General features: G+C 42.7%; 2 protein-coding genes across 4 annotated transcripts; one reads left to right on the plus strand and one right to left on the minus strand.

Moving 5' to 3' along the window:
• Positions 1–234: 234 nt before the first annotated feature.
• Positions 235–18,624, plus strand: dcaf6 (ddb1 and cul4 associated factor 6). Of its 2 annotated transcripts, none has more exons than XM_088314728.1 (19): positions 235–648; positions 2,582–2,643; positions 3,587–3,679; positions 4,023–4,208; positions 4,286–4,399; positions 5,657–5,792; positions 6,196–6,407; positions 7,694–7,787; positions 8,387–8,506; positions 8,609–8,902; positions 11,717–11,776; positions 12,755–12,923; positions 13,041–13,141; positions 13,720–14,044; positions 15,521–15,659; positions 15,816–15,972; positions 16,053–16,141; positions 17,940–18,045; positions 18,113–18,624. In XM_088314728.1, exons 1-19 carry the CDS (start codon positions 561–563, stop codon positions 18,166–18,168), a joined length of 2,601 nt encoding a protein of 866 aa, XP_088170854.1. In that variant the 5' UTR covers positions 235–560; the 3' UTR covers positions 18,169–18,624. The 2 variants fall into 2 exon arrangements, with proteins under 2 accessions (XP_088170854.1, XP_088170855.1); XM_088314729.1 differs by having other exon boundaries at positions 260–351.
• Positions 18,625–18,692: 68 nt separating this feature from the next.
• On the minus strand, positions 18,693–24,845 carry gpr161b (G protein-coupled receptor 161b). Of its 2 annotated transcripts, none has more exons than XM_088314734.1 (6): positions 24,280–24,845; positions 22,531–22,900; positions 21,274–21,998; positions 20,272–20,379; positions 19,711–19,836; positions 18,693–19,620 (listed from the first exon to the last, which is right to left on the minus strand). In XM_088314734.1, the coding sequence occupies exons 2-6, from the start codon at positions 22,872–22,874 to the stop codon at positions 19,388–19,390; spliced, it is 1,536 nt and encodes a 511-aa protein (XP_088170860.1). In that variant the 5' UTR covers positions 22,875–22,900; positions 24,280–24,845; the 3' UTR covers positions 18,693–19,387. The 2 variants fall into 2 exon arrangements, with proteins under 2 accessions (XP_088170860.1, XP_088170859.1); XM_088314733.1 differs by having other exon boundaries at positions 18,693–19,623.
• Between the last annotated feature and the right edge of the window lie 141 nt (positions 24,846–24,986).

Raw genomic sequence — 24,986 nt, forward strand, 5'->3', positions numbered from 1 at the left:
GATGGGATTCGGAGCAATTCTTTGACTCCTGCGCGATGTGAGTCGCGCATGCGCAGAAGGTATCCTAATCTTGATCGCACTACCGCAACTATTGCAGGACAATATACCACTAAAATACATGTGCAATACATTCTAATAGTCTTCTGGGGTACATTCCCATCTGTATTAACAGGAGCAATTCCGCCACTCACAGTCGCATGTTTTACTACCACACGGATCGAACACGCACTTCCTGCTTAAAACCTCGTAGTTTATCGCGTTGTTTGGATACAGCTGATCGTTCGCCTGCCTGTTAGACAAAATAAAACAGGCCAGGCTAGCCGGACGCACAGTTACTCCCCCCGGGAGCAGGTGAGCTGTCGGGCCACAAGAAAGAAGCGACTGCTCGGAAGGGAATCGGGCACTTTCTCATTTCACTTCTCACCATGAAACTCTGTATTGTCGCGGTTAGCTAACGTTAGCATTGTCCCGATTGACAGGGACCGATGGCCAAAGAAATCCCCGAGGCGGTTAGCTTAAATTTCAATGTTGTTGTTTATTAAAAGCCACGCTCCGTCATCATGTCCTGCTCCGGCAACCTGGTATGGGATGTAAATAAACGCATCATCGGATGCAGGGAGCCAAACAACATTCGGACGAACTATTTAGGTAAGAATGGAACAACAAAGTGGGGACAGCTAGCGTGTTTGGAACGTAGTAGAATTTCGCCCTTGTTCCTTATATGATCCTCTACCTAATGTTTACCACAGAGAAAAAAAACAGCATGGCCAGCTCCTACACAAAATGGCAAAATAATTTAACAGGTTCTCAGTTGTAATCTTCTACCATTGTCATGTCAGATTTATCTTCATGCGAAATTGCGAAGAGAATTATGCTGCTGTCAAGCAGTTCACATCTGATTGAATTTAAGTTAAGACTGAAGCCCCGAATAGGTGCGGCAGGTGCAGTTTTAGTCACTGCTGTATTTAGCTTGACAACTTGAAGTTCTCATTGTGTTCAGTTACACTGCAGCAGCAGCAGCAGCAGCAGCAGAAACAGAAGCAGCAGCAGCACTCCTAGTTTATATTTAGCCTGTAAAAGGAGAAGGGGGACAACTTGTCGGTTGTGTCCCAGTCACAAACTATTGCCTTGCAAAAGAGATTCTTATTTTTTTTTTTGTCCAAATCAAGACTCACATTTGAAATGTAATTCCGTCCCAGATCCCAAAACTTGGAAAATAGATTATGTACTTCCGTAACATTGGCATGCACTGTATCAAACCTAATGCTAAAGAAAACAAACAAAGACATAACACCCTTTTGTGTCTGCTCTTTGACCATATAAAATTGTTTACTGCGACAATATAAAACATTGATTCATTTTTTCCTGGTTTACAACTGTCACAATCATAAAATCTTTATTTACTATGTAGGTAGTGTTTTAAGAACAAAATATACCTTAAGGATGAACTTAACCCAAGATAACAAAACTCAAAGTACATTTGTTTGGGGATATCTTCTTTATCAGCTGCTGTTTACTTAAATATACAAAGTATTTATTCAAAAAGATACATTTAAAACACCACCTTTTGCATTCTTTTTTTATCGTGGCAAGAAAAAAAATGATGTGCTGACTTAGCAGTTTGATCAATTTAATAGACGAAAATTAATCTGCATGCACTTTTTTGGCTGACAGTTTGTCATGCTAACGCAAATGGATATAACCCATCTATTTTCACTTATTCTCTAACATTGTTTCTGAATCTTGAGGTGGTTCTTTTGTTGAAGAGTGAGGGAAGAGGTGGAGTTCTTAGACAGTGGAGAATTAATGGATTTGTTCTCAACCTATTTTTATCACTTTAAAATGGTTAAAAACGTGTAAAAAAAATAAATAACAGAGGGCATAGGGATGGATCAGTTGCATAGCACTTGCAAAGTCTTTCTCAGTCTGCAATCTGTCACCCCTGAAGTGCTACTTTCTCTCTACTGCCATGTTGACGTCACTTCCGGTCTGCCACTGATAATTATTTTGCCCATCATGGCGGCGACATTATGTTGATGAATGATTGTCTAATTCTTACTCCACAAATATCGTATTATTCAGTGTATTTTTTTGACTTGTCCTGGCATCACAATGTATGTTTGTTATGGTGTGTCCATCCCTCCAGTTAAACACAATTTGACACGTATCACGATAAATGGGGTGTGATACGATTCTTATTTTAAAGTGGAACGATTTACTTTGATTGCGTGCGATTATGATTCGGTTTGATATAGGCTCGGCTGAGTTTCTTGTCCGTTTCTTACATACAACTGTCAGGTTATTTTTTTCCACTTTTGTACTCCTTATGGATTTTTGTTCAGATTATTTTTTTTGTTATTGCTAAAATAATGTGATGAGAAATGCCACATGTTTACAAAGTATAAAAAAAATATTATTTGAGTATACTTACTGAATCGATTTATATAATCGATTTATATTAATATACTTTATTAGGGTTCCACTGGTGTGTCTGTTGGGTATTATTCTTATTGGTACATGTAATATTTTTTGCCCTACAACCGATAGAAATCCTAAAACGTATTTGTTTTGTTATCTACAGGAAGAAGAGAATTCGTTCAGAGACTGAAACTAGAAGCTACGCTGAACATACATGATGGCTGTGTGAGTACTTCCCCTATTGACAATTGACTTCAGGCCCAGACAAACCCAAATTGACACAAGAGTCGCATGTCGAACTTTGTCACAAACGCTCAAACACCTGCAGCTGAAATCGAGCTGCGCATCCTAACTTGCACTTTTAAAAAAAATTTAAATCATTACCTCTGCCAAGCACAAACCCGGACACCTAACTACTAAAACAAAGTTTAAGGACTTCTGCTAACGGCAACTAATGTTCATTATCTGAGCCGCTCTTCTCGCAAGTGTAGCGCGCGTGCCTGAGCCTATCCCAGCCGTCTTCGGGTAGTAGGCGGTACACCCTGAACTGGTTGCCAGCCAATCGCAGGGCACGCAAAGACGAACTACCATCCGATCACACAAACACGAATAGGGACAATTTACAGTGTCCACTCTACCTGTCATGCATGTCTTTGGAATGTGGGAGGAAACCAGAGTACCCGGAGGAAACCCACGCTGGCACGGTGAGAACATGCAAGCTCCATACGGGGCCGGAATCGATCCCACAACCTCTGTACAGTGAGGCCATCGGGCTAACCGGTCGTCCACCGTGCCGCCGCTAGCTAACAAACAGCCTAAATTGTATAATCAGCCATCAGGGAGTTCACCAAATGCCCTTCTGTAATAGAGAAAAGCTAGACAATATACTGCCGTGTCCGCTTGGTTGACAAAACCGATAAGTGGTGATACATCAATGAGCACTTAAAAAATGACCGATCAATATCAACAACTATTAGTGTTTTGCTCAAGCCTTCATCCTTTTCTTCCTCCTTCCCCCCAAAAAAATCTGATTATAAAATTTGTGTTCTAGATTTTCCATTTTCAGCAATAACAGTCTCTTCTGATTGAGACTGAGGGTGCTATTAATATTTGATAAATATTATTTATGAAATAATATTTTGAGCGACAATATTTTGACTCCCTTCAGGTCAACACGATATCATGGAACGACACGGGAGAATACATCTTGTCAGGGTCGGATGATACCTTCCTGGCCATTACCAACCCGTACAACAAAAAGGTCTGTATCGAAAATGATCAAATAGGATATAAAGGAGGTGGAAACAATCTCTGAGCTATGTAAAAAAAAAAAAAAAAAAAAAACTGTTAATATTTCTCACTTTCTTAATGTTCTTAACGTAACGCGTCAGTGTCATGCTGTGGGTTTGTTACAGCCATTAGTTTCTCACCTGTGCTTCATCCTACTTATTTTTCCTTTTGTTTTTTTTTTTTGTTTTTTTTTTAAACGGAATCATTGCTTAATCACCAGAATAATGAACATATTAATAGATTATTGAAATAATGGTTTGTTGCAGCCCGAGCCCACTTTTTAGTGCCATCTCGTTTCTGCACGATTTCCTCAGGTCAAAAAGTCAATACGGTCTGGCCACCGGGCCAACATCTTCAGCGCAAAGTTCATGCCCCACACCAACGACCAGGAGATCATCTCCTGTTCAGGGGATGGAATCCTCTACTACACCCACACAGAAAAGAGTGCCGAGTTCAACAGACAGTGTCAGTTCACCTGCCATTATGGCACCGCCTATGAGGTACATAAAAAAAGGATTCTCAAATTCCTCTGTTGACAATGTTCTTTTTCTAACTTGCTCGTTGGCTGTGTCGCCAGATTATGACCGTACCAAACGACCCCTACACCTTCCTGTCGTGTGGGGAGGATGGCACCGTGCGATGGTTCGACCTCCGCATGAAAACCAGCTGCACGAAAGAGGACTGCAAAGATGTACGGTGACATCTGCTGCATGTCTCACATTTGTACTGTCATCAGAAATATGGAGGGAAACGGTCAGCCTTCATTTTGTTCTGTTGAACCAGTAATTAACTTAAATTGATGTAATCCTGCTCCAACAACTCCCGTTTCATTCACAGCATCATTTTTTTGCACCTGACCCGGTGTTTTCGAGGTTTCATTACACTCCCCGGGCAGCTCATCAGTCACACATGCACAGTCAAATGTTATCCAATACAAGAACTGTTTGTCTTTATCGTGATAATAAGCTCAGATTTTATTGACACTGTCAGTTGCTGATGTTTATTATTGTGGTGAGAGAGCGGTGTTTCTGATATTTTGCGTTCCTCACTTAGCTAGATGACACTTGCGGTAAGCGGCACTGCCATTTTGTATTCGGACAGCTTTCTCTGAGGAGTTTGCATGTTCTTCCAGTGCATGTTGGTTGTCGTCTCTGCTTCCTTCCACATTCCAAAAGAGGCTTAAATTTGTTTAAATTGACTGCCGTGGGTGAAACCGAAACTGTATTTTCAGTATAAATTCATATTTAGCTGTGGCTAAAAAGAAAAATGTGGAGTCTTTTGTCACCAAAATGCACGAGTTTCGCCATGTTTTTTTCCCTTTCAATTCAATAAAAATGACTGATTAATCGGCTGATGATTTTCAAAAACAACTTTTTCAGTTGGTCTCACCAGCACAGATTTGCTGATGTGTAGTGATCTCTCAATTGGTATATTGTAGTTTTGTATGATGTGAAGGTTGACGGTCAATCAAGATACATTTGCAAAATATTTTACTGTAACAGCAGTTTTGTTTGCAACAAGCTCGCAATTGATTAATACAAATTAATAGTTCGAGACCCCTTCGGCACATATGCATATTGTGTTTTACAACAGTAATACCTATAGTATTTATAATGTCACGTGTACCACTAGAAATAGACAAGTGTGCAGTCTACATTGCCAAAATACGGAGCGGGTTGTGTGCGCCTCTGTGAGAGAGCTGAATCCAAAAGCATCCTTCATAAAGCAAATGTTGCTCGTTGAGTTAGATGGCCATTTACGTGGCGAAATACACATCCAGAATTTTATATTATCTATTTAATTTTTACAGGTTGGAGCATCAAAACATGCGCTGTGCGACTAAATTAATTTTTTACTGGCGCACGTTGAAAAAAATGGGAGCATTTGCGAGCGTACTGATAAGCGTTGAGAAATTCTACTTTACAGCTGTCACTTTGGTGTTTGACAGGACATCCTGATCAATTGCCGTCGAGCGGCAACATCCATCTCCATCTCGCCGCTGATGCCCTACTACCTGGCGGTGGGCTGCTCGGATAGCTCTGTGCGCATCTACGATCGACGCTTGCTGGGCACCAGGGCCACAGGTAGGCACGCAATGCGGTTGCAGAGAAATTCATGACGTGTTGCCTTTCTTCTACTATTCGTGAGTCCCAATGGCAGATTGCGGCAACAATGACATCATGATTCTTCAACATAAATCAAGGATGGGAAAACATTTGTATCAGTTGCAGGAGAGCTGGAGACTGTCCCAGCTTACAGACATTCCATTAATGTGGGAAAAAAAGTCAAAATTGGACATAACGTGTTTTTAACATAAAAATGTAACCATACAACTAGGAGTGAACAATTAATCAAATTCAAATAAGTGGAATTGAGCAACGTACTAGAATGTTGCCCAAATTGCCCAAGTGTATTCCACATGTTTACATATTGTTTCATGAAATGTGAAAGGTTATTGATAAAGCCAACCATTTATCCGTTTCGTAGGCAACTACATGGGCCGCGGGACGACGGGCATGTGCGTGAGGTTCGTTCCCGCTCACCTGTCCAATAAGTCGTGTCGCGTGACGTCGCTCTGCTACAGCGAGGACGGCCAGGAGGTGCTCGTCAGCTATTCATCAGACTACATCTACCTGTTTGATCCAAAAGACGACCAGGCCCGAGAGCTGAAGGGCCCCTCGGAGGAGAGGAGGGAGGAGGTAAAGACACCTGAGGAATTCTCTCTCGGGCGTTCTGCAGTTTTTCCGAAATTCCCAATGGCCACCACACCCCTGTCTGTAACTAGACTATCAATCAAAGACCGGTACTATGACGTGAAAAATGGATGCTACTTCATCTAGCGCCTTTATGTCTACACTTCCCTCCATGTTTGTGCTCTGAAAATATATCCACTTAAAGCCTCTGGTGGCTGGAATATGTTATAGCTCACCGGTTCATCGTGGTGTTTTTCTGTTGATGAGAAGGGGCTAGGCACCAGCTAGCTCGCAATCTAACTTGGGCTCCTTTCGTTTGGGCGGACCGCTAACCACTGATGTCTCACAATTCACCAAACTGAAATGGTGACAAACTGTTTAACTCTGTAACTCTCAATTGAGTCCTTTTGTGCCTTGTTCTCAGTATTTGTCATAGTTTTCCGCAATTTTCATCTATAATTTGTTTAGAAATGAATCTTTGAATTCACTTGACAGGGTTTTTAACCACTGGTGGTATTTACAAGCTGAAGGTGGAAAAGCACCTGGTGGACTTACCATTTACACAAAAAAAGTCCTCTGAAGGTAGATGGACTGGTGCAAAGTTGCAAATGAAGCAAATTCACCGGAAATCAAAGTAGGACAAAAAGCAACATGTCTGTATGCTCTTATTTGAATTACGGTTGCAGTGTTTTTCCTACCCTCCACCACGGCGGTCATGACATGATGGCACTTAGTTTGGAAAGCGGATCTGCCTGAGGAATTGTGTCCTAAATGTGCGCTATCATGGTGCCTGTGTTTCAAAGCCTCATGAGTTCAGCTGTGGCGAGATGCGACCCAACATTCCTTTCCAAATAGAGCAACCCATGCACGCTGTGTTCCCATTCGCTTCAAATAGCTCAAGTGGATGTTCTGTTGAAACTGGTGTGTGTCCGTGCACGTGCGTGTGTGGGCCTCCACCTGTATCTCGACTTCCTCTGATTGAGTGTTCACGTCACTCCACTTTTGACCGCCTCAGACACTGACTTCCTCGTTTAAGTGGCTGATACTCTTTAAGACCTCAGTCTTCTATTTCTGGCCTGTGCAGGGCTGGGGGACATCATGGGAACGGGTGGAAGGTCTGAGGGGTAACGGAAAGTGAAGGCAACATCAGTGGTGTGCTGTGTCGGAAGGGCATATTGACAGAGCTGTGCAGTGTTTGGCTTTGGCAGCGCGGCTATTTTTGAACACACTTTGACGGACAAACTGCTAATCTCTTAGTGTGTCTGTTTGTGCATGTGTGTGTGTTTCCGCAGCTTAGGCAGCCGCCAGTGAAGCGCCTCCGTCTGCGAGGTGACTGGTCAGACACCGGACCCAGAGCTCGCCCCGAGAGCGAGAGGGAGCGAGATGGTACGTGTATCTCTGCTGACGGCTTCCGCCATGACGCTTAATGTACCTATCAGATGATTGTAGGAGGCCATGACAGTGTCCAAAAGTCCACACTGTTGCCACGATATCCCGCTTTCAGGGGGTTGTGTGTGTAAATCTTCTATGAAGGCTCAGATGCGGATATTTTGTGACATTTAAAAAGAAAAAAAAAAACTGGGCTCAGAGGAGTGTGTTGTGTCGGTACTCGGTGTTCTGGTCCATAATATCTCACTGAGGGACCCTCGATCCGATATTGTATTCAGTCTTTCATTTGTTGCATCCACAGAGATTTTCTGTATGGATAGGTCACAATCGTCGCTGTTGTCATTAAGGTCAGGTTGGAGCTGGAGCTTGCAGGATCTCAGCTGAATTTAAACAAGAAACTGGGTACACCCTGGACTGGTCGTCAGCCTGACCACAGGGCACATACAGTGTAGAGAAACACGTACACTCACATTCACACCTATGGACAATTAAGAGTCTCGAATTAAATTGTTGTCCTTTTATTCTTAGTCGTGCATGACATTTTGTGCCAATAAACGCGTATTGTAATTGCTACTTTTTCTATTTTTCCCCTGCAGGGGAGCAGAGCCCCAATGTGTCCCTCATGCAGAGAATGTCGGACATGTTGTCACGCTGGTTCGAGGAAGCCAGTGAGGCTCAGAGCAGTCGAGGAACTCGCCCTCAGTCGCGACCCCGAGGTAGAACTTTTTTTTTTTTTTTTTTTTTAAATAAACCTGTATGCTTTTAAATAAAATCATACAATGTGTAATATTTATTCTTCTCAATTATCTTGCTTCCAGGAACGGCTGTTCGCCCCAATATTCCCGCTGCCACTGTAGGTGTCTCCAACCAGGGGACCAGTGCCCCGGAGAGGCCGGCAGCCGTCGACACCGCGGACGTGCAAACCAGTCCTGATGTGGTGGCGCCCTCGCCGGCGTCCTCCTCATCTGCGTCATCGACGACTGCTACCGTCCGTCCTTCCTCTTCCACCACATTATCAGTTGAGAGGTCAGCACCATCATCCTCTGAGTCACGGAGACAGACCCCTGCTGGAGGGACCACGGCAAGGCCCATGTCAGAAACGGCACTCTCCGGTAAGTTTCCAACATGTATTTTATAAAAGGGGACATATTATGGAAAAATTATTTTTATTGTTCATATTTGGGGCTTAGCAGTGCTGACTGACCACGCATTGTGTGAAACTACACAGCCAAATAGATAACAATGTCATCAAATCTGCCTTTAAGAAAGCCCTACTGTTACATCACAGTCTGTCTAATTTGAATAATATCCGACTTGATAGATACCTGGGTAAATTTCAGCTATTTTCTTTTTTTGGCAAGAGACGCCAAGACTACATAGAACCATTATCATGTCAATGTTAAAAGCGCAAGTAGGGTACACACATAAATATTTTAACGTCTTTTGAAAGTTGAGAGACCTCTCAAATGACTTTTGGAAAAGTGCGTAGTGCTCTTCTTGTGTGCGGTGTGCTTGAGATGACCAACACAGCACCCCCCCCCACACACACACAATAATAATACTTTGACTCTAAGTCCTATTCATAAATTTGTCATCCAGAGAAAGACCTGGCTGTCATCTGTAAAAATAAAGTTTTATTTATTTATTCATTTATTTATTTATCCTGAACCTATACTCCATTATTAACACATTTTTATTGATGCAGTGATTAGATATATCTAACAAACTAAGTGGCGTTAGGGTGTAAAAATAATTTTAAAAATGCACATTGCCACTGCATAACATTTACATGGCTGCCGTCATTAGCATAATTGCCACAATCAGAAGATGCCGATGAATTCTACCCATGGAAGAGCAAAGTGTCATGAAATGGAGTTAGCATTCACTATCGTCCTGTTTTATCAGTCTGTATTCTACTTCAGGGGTCTGATTTTTCACAGGGTCAGACTCTGGTTCAAACATGCAGCCATGTTATGTTGAAATTTAGAGAGAATCATTCTTGTAATCGTTAGGCCATTTAGATGTAGGCATTGTATTGAAACTTGGCAACTGTCCTCATTTGTGGAAAATATTTCCTAATGTTTGTGGGTGTGAGTTTGTGTTGGAGCAGCCACTCCCCTCAAGCAGCAGTTCTTCTCCTTCAGCATCATGTCCTTCATTTTCTATTATCCCCGCCTCCATAATCTTCACCCTTTCTCCTTCCGCCTCTCCGTCAGAATACGGCCCTCATCGGTTGCCAATAAGTTTAGTGTGTAGGCGTTTGCAGAGGTTACTTCGTCTGGCCGACCCCCCAGGACAGGGGCGGCGAGCGACCCCTTCTCCTGCTTCCTCCTCCTCCTCCACATCTTCTTCTGCACCCCCAGAAAGACTGGAAGCCACTGCTGCTCCTGAGACGCAAACCCTTGCAGGTTACCCTCGCCCCAAGCCCATTCTTGTCCTTTTTGGCTTGCCCCCTCCCCTTGCCATGGTACCCTTGACATGCTTGTGATGAGCCGGTTAGGCTCCACAATCACCACTAATCCTTTTGTGATCCCTCCTCCATTTACAGAAATACCACCATATGCTTATTAACATGCCACTAGCCTCTATTACATCAATATCAATTTCATTCATTCATACTAACAGGACGGAATAAAACAGTGTGAAACTTTACACTCGTATCCGGCCATTATGGGATCTACCATTTACAATATGGCTATTGTGCTATAACCAAAAGTGGCCTTTTGGCGGGACTGCTTGATCACCGATTGCTGCAGCGACCACCAAGAGGACAGAAAAATCTATTTCACGCAGGAGATCCTGCAAAATTTGCGCAACATTGCTATAACAGAACAAGCAAGAGTTACTAATATTGCTTTTGCGCAGTGACAGGACATACCGCAATCGAGTAATTGGATGTGGTCAGTACTTTATTTTGGTCATCCAGCAAGGAGGCCGACTCCACAACGGAGTGTGGCGGCATTGGAACGCTCCATTGAGTGGCGTAAGCGTAGCCAGGTGGCCTCTGTTACGTTCCAAAGAATAAAATGAAAAACTGGAGCCAATCCTCTTCCAAATCAATGTGCACGTCTACTCATTCCCACTTCAGTCTCTGTAAACATCCCGACTGGTGCTTTTATGCTGTGCGCCCTCACCGTGATCAGCAAAGAAGCAGTCGTGCGCAGTGTCCTGACAGCAACATCTATGTACCTTTGCTCCCTTCCACATTTCCCCCTTTTTTTTATAAATCTGCTGTGAAGGGATTAATCATATTGATATGTTGAAGTGTCCACATGAATTTTGGTGCCAATTGATCATTGTTTTTGGACTTTATAAGCAACGAAAGTGCAATGATTTCCAATGGGGAGTTTGTAATAGGTCCCTTTAATGACTTGCTGAGAGCGGAGGGGGCGTGGCCATATTCCTCATAAAAAGTACACATTTTTTAAGTCATCGCCTATTTCCTAATTTATCCAAAATGAATAGTTAGAAAAAAAAATCTGATAAAAACATTAATAAACTGAGCTTGTTGGTGAAAAATGGGCCATCTTGAGTCTTGTCCTCCTTAAATATTTTTTAAAACAGCTGAAGTTATTTCTCCAATAAGTAAACTATGCTTGATTGCTGTTGCGCTCACTGCATGATTGGCATCATGTGTAATGGAAGTTAGAGGAGCGTTCACTGCATTGCCAGTTGTGAGTTACAGATACTGTATTAATGTTCTTTCCCAATCCATTACTAAAGTTAGCTTGGTTGGTGGTCTTGTGCAACGACTAATTTCTTAGAGACCTAATTTTTCTCTTGTTTAATTTAAGGTGCGATGAGTCTTGGGGTGATCGCTTGCGTTCAAAATCTGTGCTTTGTGACTGTGCAGTTCCAACGTTTGGCCAACAGGTGGTGCTAATCTTTATATTATACATCTCTTATTTTATTTATTTGTGTTGCAGATTCCCCTTCATCTGTGGTAAACAAGCAGCTAGGATCCATGACCCTGGATGAGCAGCAGGGTGCGTTTTGAAACCGCATGCTCCCATTCCAATGAGATCAATATAAAAAAATACTGCCTTTAACAAGTCATTAATGCTTCCTTGACTCTAACATTTGTTAGACTTTGTTATACTACACATGAGGTAACTAAAACACTAGAAACATGCCCAAGTAAAACATCACTGCAAACAGCTACCTCAATAGTAAACATCACTGAAGTGTCACCAATTAGAACACAGACCTCTTTGTCAGATTTTTTCTTTTTTTTTATACAAAGGTCATAATGAAAATGTTAGTATTGTTTTTTATTTGTACACATTTTTGGAGTATTATTAAACCGTAAATATACAACCTATGATCCAAAAACAGTTAAGTGTCAGTTCAAACTCATCACATTATCCTTAAAAATAAATAGTTGACTGATGATCTGATTTTGAACAAATGCACCCCAAGAGCCCTTGTAGACATGCGGCGAACACTCTCGTTGACTTCCTGAACAACAGGCTAAATTTTGCTCTTCCCTGACATAAGGTACAAAGATCTTAGCCTCTCAAATGAACTGTATCACGTAAACAATACTTTCCTGATACCAATTACGACTTTCCAATAAGCCATGGCTTTGGTGCCACCTTGTGGCGTTTAATAGAAAGTATAAAAATATGTGAAATAGAAGAGGACATGTCGCACAGAATAGGCAGACTTGTGAATAACAGGGTTTCACGATATCACCATTTCTTGATTGAAAACAAACACAACATTGTGGAAAGATCATCTTGAATGTTGCACAGGGGCATCTTTTGCAGCAGGCTGACTCTTTTATATAGAGATAGAGAAGGGGGATAAAAAGATAGGAGTAAAATAAATAGAACTGGTCTCAACAGTTCTATCGAAAGGTTAAGAGAGATATTATATAGATCGATCCATTCATCAATGATTATTTAACTGCGCTAATGAACCATTCCTGTGTGTGTGTGTCCGTGTGTGCTCTTACCTCACAGGTGGCGTATCTGTTTCACAGTCTGATGACGCTCCTCTGCCAGCCATCTGCAGCACTCCCCCCACCTCCAGTACGAGCCGATCCAGTGCAGCTGAACCGGTGCTCAGCCTGCACTACAGCTCGGAAGGAACCACCGCCAGCACCATCAAGCTGGACTTTACTGATGAGTGGTAAGCCCATGGTAGACTTTTTTTTTTTTTTTACCTAACACATGAACTTTAAACTTTACACTTTAGTTTATGGAAATCAACCAACCCAATGATGAGAAAATGATGTTGCTTCTTCAGGAGCAGCAGCACATCCAGCTCTCAGGGCAGCGGCGGTCCCAAAGCAACTGATACAGTGCAGAGCCGACAGAGTGTATCCTCGGAGAACGCTGTGCTGGAATGTGAGTTATAGCTTTATAATCAAAATCTGTGAACATATATATGATCGAATATCATTTAGGGAATGTGTAAGAAAATATGAGCTCTAACATAACATAGGCTTCTTCAAAGGCAAAAACCTACATTTGAAAATTGATTGATTTTTACCAGATTTTGTAAAATGTTCGACACCAAAGTCAAAAGACACTTTTGGTTTTGGGAGTCTTTGGTGATCGGTTCTGTTTGAGCTGTCGATGCTTCTGATACCACAAAGTCTAATTCTCCGACTTCTATCAAGGTTCGAGATAACTTTATTTTTGCTCTGCGGAGCATTTTTGCTAACCATTGATGTCACTTGTGGTGCAATTTTGTAATATTTTGCATGTTAATCCTGGTGACCTGACACAAGTGTTTAGTTTGACACTAAAAATATGAGACTATAACGCAGAGTTGTAGCGATGCAGTTATTGAATATCGCAGTATTTGAGTATCGGAGTAAAAATCTTATTGAACCAGCATAAAATTAATTAATTAAAAAGCTATTTTAAATGCAAAAGAGAATTAATTTATTAACTTAAATGTATGAATCTTTTCCCCTCAGCTACATTTGACCCTCCAGAACAGCAGAGTGGGACATCTGCCAGCAAAGATGCCCCCTGCGACCCCTCCTGCTCCAGTACTTGCGACAGGCGAGCCGCCAGCGACCCGCCGGAAGGCTCATCTGAGGAGAAGAATCCTGCCGACCCGCTGGAGGAAACTTCGGGGGACTGCCGGAGACAGGAGCCCCCGGGTGAGGAGGGGCCGGAAGTGGTTACGGCGCTGGATGAGAGCCAGAACCAGCCCACGAGGGGGAACCAGGACTCTGACGACAGCGACGACGACCCCATCCTTATCCCATCAACCAGGTTTCGAGGACAGGGCCAGAGGTACGTTAGACAGGTCAACTCTCACGATCTCAAGATGCCGTTTCGCCTTTGTCAGTTTTATCATTGATTGTCATACTGCACATTTAGACTAAATTCCAGAGGATCTGCAGTAGGAGATAGAATGATCAGGTAACATTGTGTGTCGTGAGGGCAACTAACGCACACGGCAAAACTAAGTGTTGTGCATGTGGGTAATGGCGCCACTGAGTGTGTGATGCACCGAGCTGGACTCTTAACTACTGATGGACTATGATAACTTTTGATAACTATGATATTTTGCCTTTTACCAAGATGCAACATACATTCACTGGACACTTCATTAGGTGTAGTTGGTTACCTGCAAGACAGAATTTTTCATTCAGCTCTTGTATTGGATTTAATTAGAATTTGCAGGTGTACCCTGTGAAGTGGCCAGTAAGTGTAAATAGACCGTAATGACCCAAGTAGGGGTGGGAACTGCAGGGTGATTTATTGCAACATTTTTAAATTAATTATTGATTGCTAATTATACCAATTAGGGATAAAAAAAATTTTTTTGCACCCGTGTCAAAGTCACATGATATTGAGTATCTGCCTATATAGAAGTCCGAGCCAAATGCCTCTGCAATTCAATTAAGAAAAAGATTACGTCTAAAGTTATTCCAAGATAAGGCTGTAAATCAGCAGTGGTTCAAATCAAAACAAAGACTAAAATGTTATTCTTGACTTTAGAAACGAAGACAATAAAGAAAAAAATCTGACTTTTTATTTTCCCCTTTCGGCCGATACCAATCGCTGAAAATCATGTCATCGGCTTCAATTATGTCGTTCGGAACGGGACACCCCTAGTCCCTATGTATTACGGTACAGTGAATGTGTGATCATCAAAAAATTGCCCCCTCCAAAAAAAAACTTTACAATTTCGACTTAAATATTGATGCATGTCAAGCGTCCCAAAAGTTATTAAATATGAAAATACACACGCACTCTGATATAGAATAACACGATGTCATCATATAAATGAATAGCAATAATTCTTAATAATATTATTAATCGTCATTCTCTTGTGTATGTGTGTGGAGCTGGGGTAGCTCATTTCAGGCCAGCGCCTTATTGGCTTATTTCTAATGTGGTCATATTTTACTAATAGTGGCTTAAAATGGCCCTTAATGGTCTTAAATTGGACTACTTCAAGCCAGCTGATACACTAACAACTTGCAGAGAATGTATATAGTGTGTAATAAATAATGTTTTTAAAGTTGTTTTTTTTTACATAATTGGTCAATTTGTGTCATAGATTAGTAGCTACCTGAACGCTAGACAAACAACAATATTCTGTCCCACCCCTACCTCGAGGTCATTATATTGTGAGCTTGAGTTTCTAGTGACTGAAGTTTTTTTTTTTTTTTTTTTGCCTGTTACAAGTCTGAATCTAAAAGCATGAGGTGAAGACAAAGCAGCTTGCGTGTTGAGTCACATGATGTCCTCGTGTTTCAGACGTTCAGCAGCGGCTCGCATCCAGGAGCTATTTCGCAGGAGGAAAGAGAGAAGGGAGATGGAGGAGAGCGAGACGCAGAACATCAGGAGGCCCTCGGTCAAAATGGTTTACAAGGGCCATCGCAACTCTCGCACTATGGTACGCCCCAGACTGAATAAATCATCCATTTTCTGTGGCGCTTGTCCTCATTAGGGTCACGCAAGTGCTATCAAAAACACACTTTTGAGCACTAATCTCTAAGACAGTCGTGTTTTTTTATGTTTAGTAAGAAGAGTTTTGCTTCTCTTGTGCCAGATAAAGGAGTCGTGTTTCTGGGGCAACAAGTTTGTGATGAGCGGCTCCGACTGCGGTCACATCTTCATCTGGGACCGGCACACCGCAGAGCACCTCATGCTGCTGGAGGCCGACAACCACGTGGTCAACTGTCTCCAGCCGCACCCCTACGACCCCAGTGAGTCCCTCTTGGAAGCCGCCCCCACCCAACCTTCTACCTATCACAACCGCACTCATTGTTTTTCTGTTCCTGCCCAGTTTTGGCCTCGTCCGGCATCGACTACGACATCAAGATCTGGTCACCGCTGGAGCATTCGCCATCATTCAACAGTGTTCTTGCCGATGAGGTACGACAAGCGAGACTTCAGTGATGACCTAAATTGAAAGGTCTTTACAATAGCCAGCTGTAGAAAGCAAGCAAACTGAGAGGATTCTTTTGGAGTTAGCATGTCAGCCTCATTGTGGGTTTGAATCTCAGCTCCGGTACGCTTTGCTTCAAATTTGGCTTTGACAAGACAGCAGTGGTGTCGCACCCACGTGGGCGATTTTGCGTGATTTCTTTTCAAACGACAGACTCTGGCAACTTCAGTCAGCCGCGATGACCATGTCATAGGCCACTCACAAATTGTGGCATAACTCACACTGCGCTGCCTACTCGTCTTGGTTAAGCTGTGTATGCCAGCTGTCAACCATTGCTGCCACGCAGCACGCTACTTAACCTTCAACGCCCCGTTTCCACCATTGTCCGGCGGTTGGAGTTCCTTCGTCAAGCCTCCAAGAATGATGGCAAGCTCCGGGTTCATTTACTTCACTAGTTTTTTTACAGCGGCTGTGAGATGGGCGTGCATGGAGTCACAGATCAACGGGCACAGTGACACGTGGGGGAAAAAAAACATCTGGTCGCTTTACGTACACTTCACTGAGCCACTCTCTCATTTTCTCCTCGCCCAGCCAGCCTTTTTTAATTGGCCTTAATGATGACTCCAGCTGGAAACATTTCTTTAGGCAGTGTCTTGCGCTTAAAAATCAACGTAGGTGGAGGTTTCTGTCCATTGCCATGGAAACCAAGCACAACAGTAAAAGCAGACTTGTGTGTATCGCTACCATGCTGGTCCCCTTCTTCTCTCCAGTGTTGTTCTCTGGAATGTTGAAAGTGAGCAGCACCTCATCCATGTTAGTGATGTGGTTGGGCTGCAATCTTTTGACTGCAGTACATGGAGAAAATGGCCATCTTTTCTTTGTAATCCGCCGGACGTTGCTGCGTCACTGTCATCTTTGCCCTCATGGAGAGATGGCGCCGTTTCATAAGACAAAAGTACCAACATGGACCTTGAAAATGTTTGGTTTTAATTTCTTTAGCTAGCGTTACTGCCCTCTGTTGAATAGTGACTGTAGAGACACCTCTGTCATTAAGCCATTGCTCGAGTTGGTCTTCCAACTTGGGCCACCTCGCCTAGTTTCCTAATGGGGGTGTGCCTTTCACCTCTTCCTTCATGCCCACCCTTCACCATTTAACATCCACCTTTTATCTATATCAGGTGTGTGGGCCAACTACGGGCCGGGGGCCACATGCGGCCCGTTAAACGTTTTAATCCGGCCCGCCAAACTTGAAAAAAGTTCAATGAATTAAGCTTGTTACTGTTTTATTTTCTAAATACTCAAACGCATATATTTTGTTGTAATGCTTTCGTTCATTTTCATTTAAAATGTAATGTATTTTATTTCCCTGATGAGGTGAGGTTACCAAAACTCTCCATCCATCTGCTCCTGGTCCTGCCCCTCTGTCAAATTTTAGAACCCATTGTGGCCCACCAATCAAAAAGTTTGCCCACCCCTGATCTATATAAACAGCGTCTCCGCCGGAAATGCTCCCAGTCAGTCCAGTGGAGCGCTCATGAAAGTCACACATTTTCAGACTTTGGTCCAAACATAAGGCACTCCACATTTTAAGGAACCCCATCCATTTTGAAGAAAATGTTAGACTTTTAGGTGCACTTTATAGTTGTGAAAATACAGTATTTGGTTACTTAATTTAACACCTGATGGAGGAACAGGCACGACAGAGACCCAACTATTGGTAACACAAGCCAATCAAGTCAAGTTTCGATATGTCCGCTTTAAGATTTTTTTCTCTCCCTTTGACAGGTGATAACACGGAACGAGCTAATGCTGGAGGAAACGAGGAACACAATCACAGTGCCTGCTTCCTTCATGCTGCGAATGCTGGCGTCCCTCAATCACATCCGATCAGGTACACATTTCGCACATGCTCTTCAACTTTTTACTTCCACATCCTCAAACTTCTGACCTTTCACCAGATCGTCTCGAAGGCGACCGCTCTGAAGGTTCAGGCCAAGAAAACGAGGACGAGTAGTAAGCAGGTGACTGGTTTTTTTTGCTGGAGAGCACTTCTTTGTACAAGTGTAGAATACTACCTTTTGAAGCCCCACTTCCCCACCACTTGTTTTTTTTTTTTTTGTTTTGTTTTTTTAAAGAGACTTTCTTACCAATGTTTATGTAAAAGGGTGTGAAATACGTGTGCTGGAATGCAAAGGTGTCCTTATACATCATGTGTGAGAGGTGGGTGGTGTATAAGATAAAGTGCAATATTACGTTATTATTATTCTATGTCGGGAGCGAGTTAGCATTGTTTTTTTTTTCTGTGTTAAGTTGGAATTGAAGCGATGTAAACATGGGTACTTGCTTTGCTTTTGTTGGAGAGAGAGGAGGAGAAAAAATATTATGGCTCGTCTCAATAATCTTTTACAAAATTTGGAGAAAAAAAAATAAAGCTACGAGGCATCTGAAAGATGACTGCGTAACAAACATGCTGCTGCGCCATCATTTGGCTGAGTCATTGTATGTGGACTCCATGTGACATGAAACAAAACAGCCCCGTTGACACTCGTACCAAACTTTTTATAAAAACTCAATACAAGTTACAATGTGATGAAAATGAAAGGATACATCCCACTAGTGGAAAAAAATAGTACCATTCAAAATACAACCTACGAGGTAAGACTGAAGCGCTATCAATATGCTTATTCAAATGTTTTCTGCATAACAACCTCCCAGAATTCCATTCAGGACTCTGGCGTTTTAAACACGCACGCATACACTAGAAAGTGTGCATCTTACACAAGAAAAAACATTAAAAAGCTGGCACAGGGGAATGCGCCAAAATTTGTACATTTTGGAAGACTGTGCCGCAGAAGTCAAAAGACTTTGGTTCAGTTTGCATCTAAAGTATTAACGCCATAAGTGTGTTTGTTTCTTTGGCTTTTTTATTTTTTTGCTAGTTCATGTGACAGTGGTCAGAAACATGTTCCCGTTTCCGGTTCTAGTACATATCAGGTGTACCCAAAGGGTGAGTAGATTTAATCGTGTATATATATGTATTTGTTGTCTAACTAACAGACTCGCCTAAATTGTATCGCTGGGCTGGTGTGCATTAGAAAAGGGGCAATAAGGTTGAAGTGGTTGAGGATGTTCCTATGTGAATGAAGGAGTGAAAAATGTATTTTCAGTCTTTCATTTAAATTGTAATAAGTCTGAATAATCGCCGTGGAAAACTGCGAGCAGACCGGCTGACCTCAGGCTGGCTTCATCAGAGAGTCCTGCTCATCATCGTCTTTGACGATGCCTTCGTCGATGCTCTCCAGCCTCAGTCTCTGACCGTCCAGATATCTGGCAGTGAAAAGACCCACCGGAACAGCCAAATTGTCCCCGAAGAGTGTGAGCCTGGCGTCGGTCTCTATGGCATTGGCCAGGTAGGAGGCGAATGTGTCCAGTGACTTGTGGACCTGCACTGACACTGCATGCTCCGCTGCTATGGAGGAAAAAGGAGGTTGGTGAGCACAAAGCAACCTCTCGGCCCTTTTACTAAAGACGGAGGTTTTAGGGGGCAGACGAATACCTTTGGAATGCTCCACCTGGTCTTCAAAGGTGACAGAGCTCCTCCTCTTCCCAGACGGATGGCAGGAATAATGAGGATGGGAGGAGCCATCAGTGGAAAAGTTGTCTAGCAGCATCACATCTGTACCTGTGGTGACCATGCAAACGGGGGGGGGGGGGCTTAAATATTAAAAACAGTGCTTCCCAAACTGCCTTGAGCCCCAAGGCACATATTTCATAGAGCTGACAGGCAAAATTGATACTATTAGAGGTAAATGTGTTTCTAAAAGTGTACTTAACCATGTTCCGATGTTTTTCTCTGGTCATTCGCTGTAACGTGTGCACTATTGTATAAAGTACAGTACCTGAATGCAATATTGGAGCAGTCCAAATATCTTAACAGAATAAAATAACTGCTGGAAGTTTAAGCCACCTTTAGCAACCAGATTTGAAGCATAGTGTAACACGAAAGATGGCTAACGGAGTAAAAGTAGACTGTATATAAATACAGCAATGTGAAAATTCTATTTCAGAAGAGAAATTACGTATTTGTATTCCGTAGCGTGTGTGTTATAACACTTACACGAATCCTGAGTAAAACTGAAGCCGGTGTCTCCTGTGCTGCTCCCCGGCGCCAGAAGCTGCCCTCCCCCAGCCAACATGGCCGTCAGGTGGGGCGACATCCCCAAGTCTGGTGAAAACAAATTTTGACATTTAAATACAGTAAGATGGGGGGTTACCCAGCATTTCCTATTTAAATCACCGCTTAGCTGCCGTATCAAGTTTTTCCCCACTAGAGGATTCCGGCATAGAACAGTCATAGAGCCCTTGATTTGAATTGGCTTGAATGTTATGTTCAATAAGTACAAATTATGTTTAATGTAAATTTATTAATTTCATTGGTCACTTATTTGGTCAACTCTAATTGTTTTAGAAAAAAAAAATTTAATTCATATTTTGGCGTATCTAGAATGCATGCGTTTATTGGATTTACATTCAAACTACAACAATTTTAATAAATCTGTCAATTGAGAAAATGGTTAATACTTTTATTTCTGTCTAGTCAAGAACAAGTCATTTTTACAAATTGACAGGACCATATATGAAGGTGGACTGGTTGTGATTTCATAACAAGTTTGGTCGAAATCGTCAAAAGTAAAGGCAATAATTGTAAATGTCTTAATTTGATTTCAAACAAAATTAATCAGTCTGCTTTGATGGAGGACTCTGGAGATATTTACTGTTGAAAAGCTGAAAATTTGAGGAGTTAAGACATTTTTTATGTTAAACAGTTTAAATTAAAAAAAAAAACATTTCCTTTGTTTAGTCAGACTTGGAAAGGATTAATCACAAAAACTAAGGTTTGTCTGCATTTTTATTTTTCATAATGGCTGAGTGGTAAAATGGTTCCCTTGAGAGAACCGTTTAAAGATCATGTTAAGTTTGTTGTTGTTTCCCAACGCACAGTTTAAAACCCCCAAAAAATTGCAACCTCTAAAAAGTTTTTCAATGCATTCAGAAATGCATACGGGAAGAAATAATACACTAAGATTAGTAAATCAAAACAAAATATTTGAAGACTCACCTGTGATCCTGTTGGAAATGCTGAAGAGGCGCGAGGTCCTGTGTCGCGTGGCGAAGGACTCTCTGTAGTAGCGATCCCCAAAGCACATCCCGAGAAGCTCCTTCCTCACAGTCTTGTTCCACAGTCCGTAGATGAGCGGGTGGCACACGGAGCTGCAGAACGAAAGCCACGCCACCAGAGTCTCCAGCCCGTGGGAGACACTCCCCTGTCCGAACAGGGCCTCTGTACAAATCACGCCCACGTAAGGCCCCCAGGTCATGAGGAAAGTCCCGATCACGACCAGGATGGTGACGAAAGCCTTGCACTGGCTCCCGGAGTACACCAAGCTCCGCCGGCTGCCGCTGGACGACGTCGACGTGCTCGAGTTCTTGCGTCCGTTCCTCTGCGAGTCACTGCCGCCGTCCTCTTGTGAGACAACCACCGTGCCACAGTGCACCTTGCAGGCTTTGACACGGGCCACGCGGAAAATAACACCATAGCATGCCAGCATGACTAGGAAGGGCGGCAGGATACACCAGGCTACCCAGAAGGCCGTGTAGGCCGGCTCGCGATGCCACGACGCCACGCAGGTCCACTTGAAGCAGTCAAACTCAAAGGAGGACCAACCGAACAGAGGGGGCAGGCACCCCACCAGGGAGTGCAACCACACGTAGGCGATGACCACCACGGCGCGGTTCCCTGTGATCTTCATGGGGTAGATCATCGGGTAGAGCACTGCGTAGTACCTGTCGGGATGGAAAAGGTACTAATCTGTCTGTCAACGCACATGGTGGCCCGGCCAGAACCGGAACTGGCCCTGTATGATATTGTCATTTTAATAGAATGAGCAAAATTATTTTAATCCACAGCAATGAATGGGGCCACCGTGAACGTGGAACCCTGATTATGTGAGTCTTCAAAAAAAATCTGCTGTTGAAGATAGTCATTTTGGGGATGCATATTATCGATGAGAAATGACAAGATTGTAAAAAGGGGATAAAAATTAAAACAATTTACACAAAAAGCACTACTTTTTTAGCAGTTGCTGCAAGCGTGATTCGATTGGTATACTGCTGCAGAACTTTAACAATAAATTCTCCCTCTGCGCAGGTTGTTTTTTTTGTGTTTATCAACAGTGTGGTAAGACAGTTGTGTTTAAATGGACTAAAATGTAGCTAGCTGTTAAAGTTAGTTCATTAGTCGCCCGCCCGGACCAGGTTAGGCGTCATAGAAAATGGATAAACGGTCCACATGAACTGATCGTTATCCCGCACTAACCTGTCAATGGCGATGGCTCCCAGCGTGAGCATGCTGGCCGAGCTAATGAGCAGATAGAGCAGAGCGGTGAAGTTGCACCACACCACGCCGAACACCCACTCCCTCTTGGCTGAGCTGACAGCCACGAAGGGCAGGACGAGGGCCGACAGCAGCAGGTTGGACAGAGTCAGGCTGAACACAAACTTGTTGCTGGGCGTCAGCAGATAGGGGCGGCGGTACAGCGTGGCCACGATCAGAAGGTTTCCGAGGCAGGCCAGCAGGGTGATGGTCACGATGGAGACAGACTCCACTGCGGCCAGCCCACCGCCGCCCCCCAACGGGGTGCAGTTTCTACTGGTGTTCATGCTGAGCGGAGGACCCACTGGAACAGCTGCAGAGAACGGTAAACTTAAAAGGTACAAACACTGACTGTTTTCCATGAAAAACTCACATTTTTTTCAGCAAATGTCACATTTTCAAACATATGATCACATCTTTTTTGTTAAAGATCGACGTTTGATGACATTTTTAGGTATTTCTCACATTGAAACAAATATAATATAAATTAAAATGAATTTGTATCATCTTTTTGAGGGGGACAGATTTCTCATGAATTTCTTGAGAAACTTCTTCCTTTCTCCCGTTCTTCACCATTCTGTTTTATGTTAAAAAATACATTCATCACCCATTTTAAAAAGAAATTATCACACTTTTTTAAAAACTGTTGTGCAGGTTGAGTGGAGGGCTGTACCAAATGAAAATTTAAAGATAAAAACTCCAGAATAAATTTCTCCCTTCTTTCATAAATTCGACACAGTGTAAATTTCTTTATAAATTGTAAAAATTCTTGCTGATTTTTCCCCCTCTTTTTTTTAAGTTTGACCACAGTTTCATATATGTCATATTTTTCCTTGGTCGACAAATGTCTCGTGTATTTTTTATTCTAACGTTTTGAGACATTGCTCATGTTTTGGAAAGAAATGTCAAATTCACCATGATTAAAAATAAAACAAAAAACAAACCTAAACTCGGCGAGCTAATCTGACCCTGTCTTTAAACCTTAAACTTACACTGAAAACTAAATTTTGAACCGTTCACACTTGCGTGACAGCCCAACATTTCAAGAGTTCATTTCGGAACCTTTAATTGGAACTGATGAAGATCGGAATTTGTGTCGCATTGTTCTGGAAAGGTTTAAAAAACGTAATCTTGAAGGAGGACATTTTGAGCCTTGATAATAATAAACCGTGTTAAATGTTGTTATTAATATGTAGGCGTTAGAATAGAAATATTTTAAGAATCCGAACGTTTCCAACACTTGTTTTAATGTAGAATGAGAGTTGCAACAAGTGACGTCACTAAGAGGAGAATAACTGCAGAATTAATAAAGTTAGCGGTATCGTTGCACAAACGAACGCAAAGTAAAATTTTGCAAAAGCTAGTTTAACTGCGTAAAATGTTCACAGAGCAGCGTCGACCCAAAGCGTTGACTCCGTTAGTTTTTATATTATCTGCAAACCATGGCGGGTTTAGTTCGAGAAGGAGAAAGTGTGAATTGAAACAAGGTTCATGTTGGAATTGCAGTGAGATGTGAATACATTTAACAACGAGTGTGTTTGTGATTAAAAGAAAAAAAAGTCAGAGTTCGAACACTTTATTAGCAGCTATATGCTAGCTAACTAGTTAGCTAACTTAGTTGAGCAACTTTCTTCCCTTTTGTCTTCCTCCTCCTCATCATCATCATCATCATCTTCGTCTCCCATACTTTACCTGATTTTCTTCTTCGACGGCATTTTCTCCTCCCGTTCAAGCGAACCGCACTTCCTACTCGTCCTTGTCCGCATCGCGGTGGGCCGATCGTCTGCGCGATGACTTTAGCCCCAACACGCGTTCTCGAGCTGGGCGAACGTCCGTACCTCGAACCGCCGAATCCCCCTCACACACACCGACAGCTGCGGCGGCAATGGCGTCCTCCTCCCACCCCGACTTCACCTCCCTCTTTCCCCGGCAAACGCCTTCCTTCTTCTTACGCACACACACAGCGTATGGGTGGTCGACGGGGAATTTTCAGTTTATTTGTTGTGGCTACGTTTCTTATCGTTTTCAGGCGAATGTTTTAGTCAAACATTCCGCTATTTTAAGATTTAAAGTGCGTAAATGTACCGTGATATGGCAACGCAAAATTACATTGAGCTACACTAGAATGCTTATTTTTGTGTGGATGCGAGCAAGATTGTCGTGGTCGAAGATGACACGCCGTTATGTATACAACGGCGTCAGTTTATTTACGAATTCCACGGTTTTTTAATCGCGTTTCCAAACCCGGACCACCCAAGTAGAACAAAGCTTCCCGCACTAAAACGTCATGTTTTTCCTTTAACCAATCAGAGCGCTCCGTATTATGCCCATTTTGTCCACAGGGTGGCGTGATCTACATTCGAGAAATTTTGCTCTTTAAGGGACGCTTTCATTGACAT

This window comes from Idiotropiscis lumnitzeri, chromosome 14, assembly GCF_059441095.1.
Source record: "Idiotropiscis lumnitzeri isolate Australia: NSW breed Sydney's pygmy pipehorse chromosome 14, RoL_Ilum_1.0, whole genome shotgun sequence".
NCBI lineage: Eukaryota > Metazoa > Chordata > Actinopteri > Syngnathiformes > Syngnathidae > Idiotropiscis > Idiotropiscis lumnitzeri.

Excerpts from the sequence above, each read along its gene's own strand:
- gpr161b (XM_088314733.1), bottom strand. The coding sequence starts at position 22,874 with ATGAACACCAGTAGAAACTGCACCCCGTTGGGGGGCGGCGGTGGGCTG. Across the intron at positions 21,999-22,530 it reads GGAGCCATCGCCATTGACAG|GTACTACGCAGTGCTCTACC; the intron begins GTTAGTGCGGGA and ends CCATCCCGACAG. Across the intron at positions 19,624-19,710 it reads CCAGGTGGAGCATTCCAAAG|CAGCGGAGCATGCAGTGTCA; the intron begins GTATTCGTCTGC and ends TTTCCTCCATAG.
- dcaf6 (XM_088314728.1), top strand. The coding sequence starts at position 561 with ATGTCCTGCTCCGGCAACCTGGTATGGGATGTAAATAAACGCATCATC. Across the intron at positions 3,680-4,022 it reads CCAACCCGTACAACAAAAAG|GTCAAAAAGTCAATACGGTC; the intron begins GTCTGTATCGAA and ends CGATTTCCTCAG. Across the intron at positions 13,142-13,719 it reads GGAGAACGCTGTGCTGGAAT|CTACATTTGACCCTCCAGAA; the intron begins GTGAGTTATAGC and ends TTTTCCCCTCAG.